The following is a 12,053-nucleotide window of genomic DNA, read 5'->3' as shown; positions in this document are numbered from 1 at the left end:
TATATTTTATATATTTATAACAATATATAAATATTATATATTATAATATATTATAAGTATACATATTATCCAATGTCTATAAGAGGCTATGGAAAATAAGTTGTTGCGACTGTGGGTTGTTTTTGTTGAACTTTATGTTTGTGCAGTGAATAAAAACTGAGAGCATCATTACACTTACTACACGAAGGTCCTCAATGCGTTTTTCAAGGAGCACAGGTAGGCCATCTGGAAGTGTAGGTACCACCTTGGGTAGAACCTGAGAGGTTAAGGTGGGTTGAGTGGTGTTTCCATTTTCTCCCCCTGACTCAGAGAGCGGGCTACCATCAGAAGCAGCATCCAGTAATCTGTCAAAGTCAAAGTCGTCTAACATCTCGAGGGCATTCTCAGCTTCCTGAAACAATTCATGTTCATTTGTGCTAACAAAAATAGGGAGGTCTGGATCAGCACTGTTCAGACCTAAGTCCGAGATGTCATCCCCCAGGGCTGTAGCAGCACAAGAGGGCTTGGTCAGAGAGGAAGTGGTTAGGGTCACAGGGACTTTAGGGTTAGATTCCTTCTTTAATGCATCCTTCTCTTTTTGAAATTTTCGTATCATGGCAGCCAAAGAAAGGGAATCTTTATATCGCTTCTTCTTTTTTTCAGACTTGTGTGAATTGAGAGCCACAACTCTGTAAAGGAAAAAGACTGGTTAGGCTGTGTCATTTAAAAAGTTAATCCCATATGTCAATGAATAAAACAATTAAAATAATCCAGTGAGAGATGGCACAACAAAATCGTCTTTATAGTTTTGTATTAGATTACACTTGCATGATAGCACCGTCTCCAACATTGTAGTAATATGGGCGGCGGGGCTGCGTCCCCAACACCCCAGCCGCCTGCTCGGCTAGCTTATGCCCCGAAATAATTACACAGACACTGTATTCATTTAATCACTGCTTGGCCCTTTAGCTCTGGCCCTTACTGGCTAATTCTGATATACCGATCAACCCATCTCTAATAATCTGTGAGCACCGGTCTTACTGGGAAGATTCTAGCCTAAGTCCATCCTGGGTCGGAGCTGGGGCATGGCGTGCGTCTGCCTGGGAGCTGGAAGCATGGCGTCCCTCTTAGGCGTCTGCCCCCGAGAGGAGAGCTGTCGAGTCTGACCTCACTTCCTCTTCCTCCCAGCGTTCTGTTCTGTTTACTCCTCCCACCTATCTTCTAACCAATGAAATGGGCCAAGGCAGTTCCTTTATTAGCCAATGACCTTCCTCCATCACAACATCTTCTGGATATGTGACAGGTTTCACACAGCCTATGCTGGCCTCAAACCCTTACAAACATCGTTCAGGATGACCTTCAACTACTGCTTCAACCTCCCAAGTCCTAGAAATACACATTTGTGCCACCTCGTTTGACTTAAACTGGTTCTTCAAGATTAAAAAATTGTAATAAACAAGATAGCCAATGAAAAATCTGTAAGTGTAACTGAAACACTAAGTCTCTAAGATGACAAAGTCTCCTGCTTATTAATAGTACCACAACATTATTAAAATGCAGTAGGTCATTATCAAATTAAACAACTAAATACATTAGTGGTGAATATATATTTCTAAAAGGAAACCATAATATTGTGATGTTAATTTCCTATCAGGCTTAATTTAGCATACCCCATTTGTTTGGGCACTTTTTTCCTTGGCTTCTTCTCTTTTTCCCCTTCCTCTTTCCGCTTCCGCTTCTTTACCTCAATATCATCTTCTTTTATTTTGGGAACCTGCAACATGATAAGAGAATATGTCATTTATCCGGATTTTTCCTCTTTGATGTTAGCAATAGAGTACAAGACAGTGGTCTTTTACAGTGTCTGTTAGAATTACTTGGTCAAAGTCTAAGATCTTGGGGATCTATGTTTTCGTTGCTACTGTTGTATATGTGTTTAAGTGTGTGAGTACTGATGCCTGTGAAGCCAAAGGGAGAACATGGGTATCTTCTTCACTGTTCTCTATCTTATTTCAAACAGGATTCTCATTGCACATGGAGCTCACCAATTCAGCTAGATTGGTTAGTAGGCGAACCCAGATATCCTTCTGTCTGTGCCTCTTCAGCGTTTGAATTGCAGATGTGTGCCACCACGCTAGGCTTTAAATAGGCACTGGGAATCCAAATTTGGGGAGATGAGTTGAGCCGTATCACCAGTCTCTCAACTGTGACTTTGATTCAGCTCACTGGGGCCTTAGAGTTTACAGTTTAAATAAGAATTTTAATTATTCCGGTACAAATAAAGTCTCTGACCCCACAGCAGGAAACACCTATGAACAATATTCATTTCTCAGCTATAGTACAACAAAAGAAGTCATTACAAGTTAAATCTGAGGGAAGTTAAAGGCTATGAAAGGTTCTTCTATAGAAAATCCTACTTTCTTGTTTGTTTGCCTGTTTTGTTGTCTTAAGTTATGGAGGAGGCAAGGTCTCACTATAGCACTGTCTGGATATATAGACCAGGCTGACCTTGAACTCACTAAGATCCCCCTGCCTCTGCTTCTCAAATGCTGCAATTAAAGACTGTGTGTGTCTGTTTTTAAATAGTGTAGTGATCAATTCCAGGGCCTTGTACATAGGAAGTAAGCACGCTACCATTAAGCCATAGCCCCTGCCCACACCAACATAATTTTACACATATAATTAAACAATAGTATTTTACTTTTCCTTATGTCCACAGTTGTGGCACAAATAATATTCAAAATATCTAACCTGAGGCCAAGTGTGGTGGTACATGCCTTTAATTCCAGCACTCATAAGGCAGAGAAGCAGGTAATCTCTGCTTACCTGTTAGTTTAAGGCCAGCTGTGTAATGATATTTCATTTGTATTTTAATAAATAGGGCTTGCCTGAAGACTAGAATGCAAAACAGCCACACTAATCAGCCATACAGGCCAGGCAGTGGCACACCTCTAATCCGAGCAGTCACACTAGTTAGTCATAGAGGTGGTGTTGCAAGCCTTTTACTCCTAGCACTAGAGAGGAGTAGAAGGATGGATGGGACGGGAACTCACTCTCTTCCAGTATGAAGATTTCATAGAGGTTAAGAGCTCTCTAGTGTCTAGTGGTTTGGCTGCTTTGCTTTGCTGATCTTCAGATTGAACCCCAATATCTGTTTCTGGGTTTTTATTATTTGTGCTACAATCTTGATTTATACAGTGAGTTCCAAGACAGTCAGGGATAAAAAAAGGAAGGGGGATCTTTTTGGGGCCAACAAAATGGTTCAACAGGTAAAACTGCTTGCCATGCAAACCTGACGGCTTGAGTATAATCCCTAGAGCTCACGGTGGAAGGAGAAATCCAATTCTCAGAAGTATGGCATACATCTGCCCATACTCACACATACTCATCATATATACACATATAATAGTAATGAAAAAGGAATAATCAAAAAATATCCTGGTCTGGTGGTGTAACTTAGAAGAATAATGCTTATTTAGCATATAAGAACTCCCAGGCTCAAATTTTAGCATAGCAAAAATATAAACAAAATAAAACAAAAAGTATATAATATTAATTGTATGTTCTCCTTACTGATGAGATGTCAAACTCACCTTGGGTGGCTTGTGCTTTTGGTTATCTGTAATATCATCTTCTTCAGTATCTGACGTTTGGCGAAACTGAAGAGTGCCAGTGTTGATATAGAAGCCTCCATATTTTGTTGTTAGAGAAGCAGGGACTAATTCGTCATACTAGAGCAAAAAAAGTTTCAAATATATTCTCTTGTCTATAATTATAAAAACATGTCAAAGAATAGCATTTACTGACAATTTCCTTAAATACTAACTGCAAATGCAGCAATCCCACTACTGGGCACACTCCCAAAAGACATGAAATCAGTATGCCAAAAAAATGTGACGGTTCTGTGCTTACAGCAGCATCATTTGCAAAAGCTAAAACACCAAGCAACCTAAGTGTCCATCAGTAAATGAATATTAAAATGTGGTATATTTATACAACAAAACATTATTTGGCATTGTAAAGAAAGTCAGAGCTGGGCATGGTGGCATATGCCTTTAATCCCATCACTAGGGAGGTGGAGGTAGATGGAGTTCAAGGTCAGGCAGGTTTATATAGTGAGTTCCAGGACAACTAGAGCTAGAGAGCAAGACCCTGTCTTAAAGAATAAGGCCAGAAAATACTGCCACTTGCAATATGTAAAGAAATGAACCAGCACAGAGAGATCAGTATCACACACTATCCTTTGTATATGGACTCTAAATATGTTCAGTTCAAAAAGGTACAGAGTACAATGTTAGAGAGTAGGGGTTTGGGATGAGGGCAGAAAGGAATGAAGGAGATACTTGTCAATGATCTTTGTATTTCAAAATAGCTAGAAGGAGGTTTTTAATTTTTCTTACACGAAGAAACTCCATCTTGAAAAAACTAAAAAAAAAATTGTTTGTTTTTGGTTTTTCCAGATGGGGTTTCTCTGTAGATTTGGACCTGTCCTGGAACTAGCTCTCGTAGACCAGGCTGGTCTCGAACTCATAGAGATTTGCCTGCCTCTGCCTCCTGAGTACTGGGATTAAAGGTTTATACTACTTCCGCCCAGCTTTGTTTGTTTTTTCAAGGAGGGGGGGCAGTCCTGGAACTTACTCTGTACACCAGGTTGGCCTTGAAATTTGTACAGAAAACTGGGTGACACTAAAGTATGTTTTCTTAATCAAATGTCAAATTAGAAATTTATTATATAAACCAGGACTTCCACTCTGAGTTCCAAATAACAGTCAATATTCTAGACAGAAAATCCCAGTCTTAATTTACCAATTGCTTACAGTTTTAGTAAAGGCAACACCTCTCTACTCTAAAGGACACTGCTAATATGACTTGCTAAGATACCACAAGTGAACATGATGTACAGTATGCATCATGTTGACAATCATTCCAATCACTCTTACCAGTTTAAACTGTCAGTTACGATCTAGGCAACCAAGTACTGACTATATCACCATGTGAAACCTATACTAATTTGCGAATCATGAAATTTTAACTAGTATTTTCTGGATACCCCAAGTAATCACTGCACACTGCACAAGTTATCATAATCCTAGAGTCATGTGGGAATCCCCTCTGTGTGTTGTGATTATCGTTAATGATAAAGAAACTGTTTTGGTCCTATAGCAAGGCAGAACTTAGGTAGGCAGGGAAAGCTAGGCTAAATGCTGGGAGGAAGAAGGGTGGAGCTAGAGAGACACCATGGAGCCCCTCCAGACTCAGACATGTGAAACTTTGCTTGTAAGCCAATGTCACGTGGCAATACAGAGATTAATGGAGATGGGTTAAATTAATATGTAAGAGTTAGCCAATAAGAAGCTAGAGCTAATGGGCCAAACAGTGATTTAAATAATACAGTTTCTGTGGTTTTATTTCGGGGCTAAGTGGCTGGGTACCAACAAGCGGCCTCCTGCTACACTAGAGGATATCATAATCCTAGGCATTAGAGTAATCTAATTTCCAGATAAAAATGGAAGAACATAGACCTTACCAACATGACAAGCCTTAATTCATGTGCTACAAGACAGAGTAATAATAATTCTTATATGGTGTCCTAAATTCATCTTCTTTTTATAAGAGAAAATAGATGCTAGAGCCAAAGTTACAAAATTTGATTAAAACATACTGGTGATAAAGGCTGTTGCTTAAGATACCACCATTGTAGTAAGGTATGCAACAATAACAAACTAAGTCTGTCTTCTAGGGATCTGCCAAAAAGACTACCTGGCTCCCGTTTTATACATCATTTCAAAATATACCTCCCAAAAAAGAAATTCAGTATGTGCCCATTACTAACAAGTTCTATAGCTAGCAATCTGCCTCAACCATATATTTAAACTCTATAAAATACCTAAATATACATTTAAGTAGATAAATGCAACCAAAGACGATCAACTACCACTACCTGCAAACACATATCCCTGAGAATTAAAATTACATTAATTAAAATCAGTTAAATAAGTACAAATTAAAATCAGCATACCTATGCGCTAATGTATAAATACCATAAAAATGTTGAATTGCAATAAAGAATATTTAAAATACATAGTATTTTTTTTACAAAGATATACATGTTGAATGTTTATTAGATACAGAATTTCTTGACTACAAAAGAAATTTCCTATTTACTTTCTGATGGATGACATTTGGGGAAAATTTATCTTGTACTTCATAATGATCTTGTGCTTTATTGCTGAGTTATAAGCATAACTGATTTGTTTATGTACTGTATGTTGTATATGTGTGTACGAGGGTGCACTCGCCTGTGCATGAGTGTATGGAGGCCGGAGGTCTATGTCAGGGATCTTCTTCAGTCTCTCTTCCTCATTTTTTTAAGACAGGGTCTCTCACTGAACCTGGAACTCACTAATTTGTTCAGATTGGCTGATTGGTGAGTCCCCGAATTTGCCTACCCAATGCTGTGCACTGCAGTGGCTAGCTTTTATGTGGGTACTGGAGATCCAAATTCAAGTTCTCATGCTTGCATGGGAGGCCCTTTTTCAACTGAGACATCTCCATAAATAATTCTTTTAAAAGCTAGAAAAATAAAACCAAAGAAATCCCAATAACAAAAAATTTCCTGTTTAAGTCTTATATCCAGAAATGCTAATTCAATAAATCGTAGTTAGGACAAGCATATCAGGGGGCTGGAGAAATGGCTCAGTGGTTAAAAACACATATTGTTCTTAGAAAAAACCCAAATTCAATCCATGGCACCCACATCAGGCAGCTCATAACTTTCTAGAACTCCAGTTTCAAAAAGCTCACACCTCACTGATCTCCTTGAGCACATACACACACATGAATAATAAAAATTTTTAAAAGTTAAGACAAGCATATCAATATTTTCCATCCTTGACTAAACTTAATGTAACTATTTTCAGCATTTGGTTAGAACTCTATTCCTTTTCCCATATATGTACTTATATGTGTATTAGTGACTGTGCTTATGCGTAAGAAAGTGCAGGTACTTGTGTCAGTGATGTACTTATGTGTGTCTATTGACAATGTGTGCATTTGTGCTCATGGTTTTTGTTTAGCTTTTCTTTTTCTTTGGCTATCCTGGAACTCACTCTGTAGACCAGATTGGCCTTTGTTGTAATAGGGGCAGCGGGGCTGTGTCCCTGGCACCCACCCACCCACGAGGGGCTGTGTCCTGCCACCCGACTAGCTTTACCCGAAATAATTACACCGAAACTGTATTCTTTTAAACACTGCTTGGCCCATTTTTATCTTGATGGAGGAAGCTCATTGGTTAAATAAAAAGAAACTGCTTGGCTCTCATTGGTTAGGAGATAGGTGGGAGGAGTAAACAGAACAGAACGCTGGGAGGAAGAGGAAGAAGTGAGGTCAGACTCCGCAGCTCTCCTCTCCGGAGCAGAAGCTTCAGAGAGACGCCATGCCCCAGCTCCGACCCAGGATGGACTTAGGCTAGAATCTTCCCGGTAAGACCGGTGCTCACAGATTATTAGAGATGGGTTGATCGGGATGTGAGAATTAGCCTAGAAGAGGCTAGATAGGAATGGGCCAAAGCAGTGTTTAAAAGAATACAGTGTCTGTGTAATTATTTCGGGTAAAGCTAGCCGGGCAGGCGGCTGGGGTGTTGGGGACGCAGCCCCGCGGCCGCTCATATTACTACATTATCTAGCCTCTTCTAGGCTAGCTCTCGCACCTGGACTAGCCCATTTCTAATAATCTGCTGTAGCCCACGAGCTGGCTTACCAGGAATGATCTTAACCTGCATCTGCCTGGAGTGGGAAAATCATGGCGACTCTCTGACTCAGCTTCTTTCTCCCAGCCTTCTATTCTGTTTACTCCACCCACCTAAGGGTGGGCCTATCAAATGGGCCTAGCAGTTTCTTTATTGCTTAACCAATAAAATCAACAGATTGATATATGACACTCCCCCATCAGGTCTTGAACTCAGAGATCTGCTTGCCTCTGCCCCCTGAACGTGGGAATTAAAGGTGTGTGCCACCACTGCCCAGCAGTGTGCTCGTGTTCAAAAACAGAGTCCCATATATCAAACAGGTCCCAGAATGCCCTCAATTTGCTATGTACTCAAGAATAATCTTGAGCTTCTGATTTCTCTGTGTCTACTTTACCACACTGGGACTGCAGTGTACAACACTATGCTTTTATCTTTTTTAAAACTTTACTTCTTGCTGGGTGACAGTGGCTCACGCTTTTAATCCCAGCACTCAGGAGGCAGAGGCAGGTGAATCTCTGTGAATTACAGGACAGCCAGGACTACACAGAGAAACCCAAACTAGAAAAACCAAACCAAACAAATAAACAAAAATTATTTCTCAGTTTGGGCAAGGAACAATGATTTCTCCAGGAATTAATGCTAACTATGCACCTGAAAATAAGCAACTATTAGTCTCAAAGATTCTCACAGGACCTGAAAACACAGAAAGCTACATGTAATGGTCTACTACTTTATTGGCAAATCAGAACTTGCTGGCCTAGCTCAGCCTAACAGTTTTGTTACCCCAACTGCCAGAAATGAATTCTGCGTTTTTTAAGTGGTAGGAAAAACATCAGATTAAGTATTTTATGATGCATGAAAATTACATGAGTTTAAATTTCACAGTCTATCAGTAAAGTTTACTTTTAACACTGCCACATTAATTCACTTATATAGTCTCTATGACTGTTCACATGCCACAGTAGGAAAATAGCTGTAACAGATACCAGATGGCCACAGTCTAAAATATTTACCACATGGTCCTTTAGAGATAGTTTGCCAAAACCTGGCCTATGATAGCAATATAGTAACAACTTACCATGAACAAGTCAACATTAAAAAATGTAAATCTATAGTATTTTTTTAAAAAAAAACTTCAAGCTATAAAAACAGCTTTAAAAGGCACAAATAAAAATATGTTGAAATATTTTAAGTTACTTTGTCTTGACTTCTACTGCCAAGAGCTTACTGCTATATTAAAGATATACTACTCACAGCCTCTGAGTTATCAATAAATGGATCTGTTTCATCATAGCCAAAGCCTATATCAATTAAATCTTGTAGCCGATCCTTCCGGTGTTTACGGGCTTTCCCACCCTGCAAAGAAGAAATAAATACATCAGATTTATTCAATACCTGTACTCTTTCCATAAATTTAAGAAAAGACCTAGTAGAAGAATTCACATTAATTTTAGTAGAGAAACCTTCTGGATATTCACATTTACAGATTTAAATCCAACTATGATTTTTAAGCATCCCTGCACCATCTCCCCATCCTGTTTCTCTTTGTAGTCAGGGATAGAGGAAAGGAATGCACGAAAAGGAAGAAGAGGAAGATGAAACTGTTGACAAGGGCCTACACATGTTCCTTCTAAGCCACAGTGGGCTTTACAGAAAGGATGAAAGGAATATGTTCTCACAGTGTGGCCTTCAATGCAAATTAAATGTTTAAAGATTGATACATTTTTAAAAAATTTATTTATATAGTGTTCTACCTACATGCCTACACACCAGAAGAGGGCACTATACTTCATTATAGATGGCTGTGAGCCACCATGTGGTTGTTGGAAAACTGACGACCTCTGGAAGAGCAGTCAGTGCTCTTAACCTCTGAGCTATCAACCCAGACCCAAGATTGATACATTTAATGCAATGTATCTTTAATAAAAACTAAATGCAAAAAAAAAAATGGTGCTTGAGGGAGAAAAGGGCTACATTGGAATAATGAGCAATGCCTCTAAGGCAGTGCACTCCCTTCAGGATAACTTCCAAAGGTAATTCTATCTAAGTGCTGTTTGGCATATATACTGACACTGAAACAACCAAAACTGTTAAGCTGTAGTTAAATGATACTTTAATAATTTTGACCTCAAAGTCTGTCATTGTTTTTATTTTCTTTTTCTCTACCTTCCTTCTCAATCTCTCCATTTTAATTTTTGCCAGAGTTGGAGTAAAACCAAGATTATTTCTGCTTCAAGAATTAGTATTTCTACTTCAAGTCTCTCTTGAGAGACTTTGTTTAAAAGTTGAGTCACACCTCCAGCTTCCTTCTCATTCTGTCCGGTCTAAAAAGCTGTTTTGACCCAAATGTATTCAATTCCTTGGTTTGTCTCATTTCCCTTAAGTTTACCATTACCACATCTAATGACTATTTAAAAAATACCACTTTCTATAATCTCCTGCCTCAGAAACAGCCTTATTACAAGACAAAAGGCTTTCTGCATGTTAAACGTGACTGCCTACCTACCTTTCTTTTATAATTTTCTGACATGAGCTTTTAGTCCATTGAAATTCCTGTCCTAAGCGCATGTGCTCATCTTTCCTCAGGCTTTCACTGTATATGGCCTCTTACTCCTCAATGAATCCTGCTGCCTCTCACAGCTCAGTCTGAGTTTGAAAATTTTCTCTAGGACACTAATTAAAATCATAACCACTCTTTTCTGCTCAAAGAATACTTTCAGAGCAGGGGAAGAAAGTACAACTATGTGACAACAATTTGCCTGAAGAAATCAAATCAAGCCGGGCAGTGGTGGTGCACGCCTTTAATCCCAGTCCTCGTGAGGCAGAGGCAAGTGGATCTCTGTGAGTCTGAGGCCAGCCTGGTCTACAGAGCTAGTTGCAGGACAGGCTCCAAAAGCTACAAAGAAACCCTGTCCTGAAAAACAAACAGAAAAACCAAAGCCAAACAAACAAACAGAAAAAAACAAACAGCACAGTCTGTATGTGATGAGCAAATACAAAAGAACAAACATCTTATTGGTAATTAATTTAGGAGCATGTATATCAAGGTTATCAGCTTATTCCAACTAAAAATGATTGTTGTTAGTGCTCAACGGAGCAGAATTGTAGTGCTATTAAAAAGGTGTCAATTCTTTTCATTTTAAATGTGAATCTTAAAGAGGTTATCAAAAAGAATTAACTAAAGCCTTGACTATAATATTAATTTGTAATCTCACCAAAAATTCTACCTATAACAGCATCAAATGGCATAGCTATAAATCTTATCAACTATGGCATAACCATTCAATGCTACTGATCATTGAAAAACCAATATGGCAAAAGACTGTAAATACAGAGAATAAGAAAAGCAATTTGTTAAATCTTATTTACAACTCGGGTTATTCACAGAAACAGCATTAAGAATATTCATTAAACTTCTGAGGGCCAACAGTGATGGCTCAGTGGTAAAGGCATTTGCTGCCAAACCAGAAAACAAAGCTTGATCCCCAAGACCTACATAGAAAGAGAAAAAAGATAGTTTTCCTCTGACATCCACACATGTGATGCGCATGTGTGTGCCCAAACACACACTGCAAAAAGTACATATTTTAAATTTAAAATTAAATTTAAATTTAAAAACAGGTAGCTGAACAGAGATGGTTCAGCAGTTAAGAGCACTTGTTGCTCTTGCAGAGGTTTGATTCTATCACCCACAAGGCAATTTACACACATCTCTAATTCCATTCCCACAGCTGGAACTTGCTATGTAGCCTAGGTTGTTCTTAAAACTTGTTTTCCCTACCTCAGCATTCAAATACTAAGATTACAGGCATGTAGCATCATGTCTGTCTTGGAACAACATATTCAACAGATGCCCAAAAGGAGCATATACACTGTGAATTTAAAACATTAAAATATTACCTAAAGGAACTCATGACAGACTGGCAATGTGTCCTCTCTTCTACACATACCTATTGTGAGTCATTCTCTTTTTCAGGAGACTATTCCTGCAATACAATCAGCCTCACTCCATGATTTTCTAAATCCTTTTATACTGTGCAATTTACACATCAAGTAGACCTTATAAAAATCAGATTTGTATGGAAATAAATTCTTAAAATCTTCCATTTTGAGTCAGGTATGGGGGGCACACGACTTTAATCCCAGTATTGGAGACAGAAGCAGGTGGATCTCTGTCAGTTCAAGGCCAGCCTGCTCTACAAATCCAGTTCCAGGACAGCTAGGGTTGTTACACAACAAAACTTCCATTTTGCTCCATCAAAAATGAAGAGCCCTCTTTAAAGCTCCTTGTCCAAGCACTCCACAATGACTCAGGCTATTACTGAGT

The 12,053-nt window shown here is 38.8% G+C and overlaps 1 protein-coding gene across 7 annotated transcripts in view; it reads right to left on the bottom strand.

Moving 5' to 3' along the window:
• Ubn2 (ubinuclein 2) overlaps positions 1 to 12,053 on the bottom strand; it is a 74,941-nt gene that overhangs the window by 53,767 nt on the left and 9,121 nt on the right. For 5 of the 7 annotated variants that reach the window (XM_075953539.1, XM_075953534.1, XM_075953537.1 and 2 more), the window contains exons 3-6: positions 8,981 to 9,082; positions 3,573 to 3,710; positions 1,650 to 1,753; positions 173 to 668 (exon numbers count right to left, since the gene is read on the bottom strand). In XM_075953539.1, the coding sequence (XP_075809654.1) occupies positions 173 to 668; positions 1,650 to 1,753; positions 3,573 to 3,710; positions 8,981 to 9,082 (840 nt within the window). The remainder of the gene's footprint in view (positions 1 to 172; positions 669 to 1,649; positions 1,754 to 3,572; positions 3,711 to 8,980; positions 9,083 to 12,053) is intronic. The other 2 variants (XM_075953536.1, XM_075953538.1) reach the window with 1 other exon arrangement.

Source organism: Microtus pennsylvanicus, chromosome 19 (assembly GCF_037038515.1).
Source record: "Microtus pennsylvanicus isolate mMicPen1 chromosome 19, mMicPen1.hap1, whole genome shotgun sequence".
Taxonomy (NCBI): Eukaryota; Metazoa; Chordata; class Mammalia; order Rodentia; family Cricetidae; genus Microtus; species Microtus pennsylvanicus.
The sequence above is the reverse complement of the archived record's forward strand: the minus strand, read 5'-3'. Positions and strand labels throughout refer to the sequence as shown.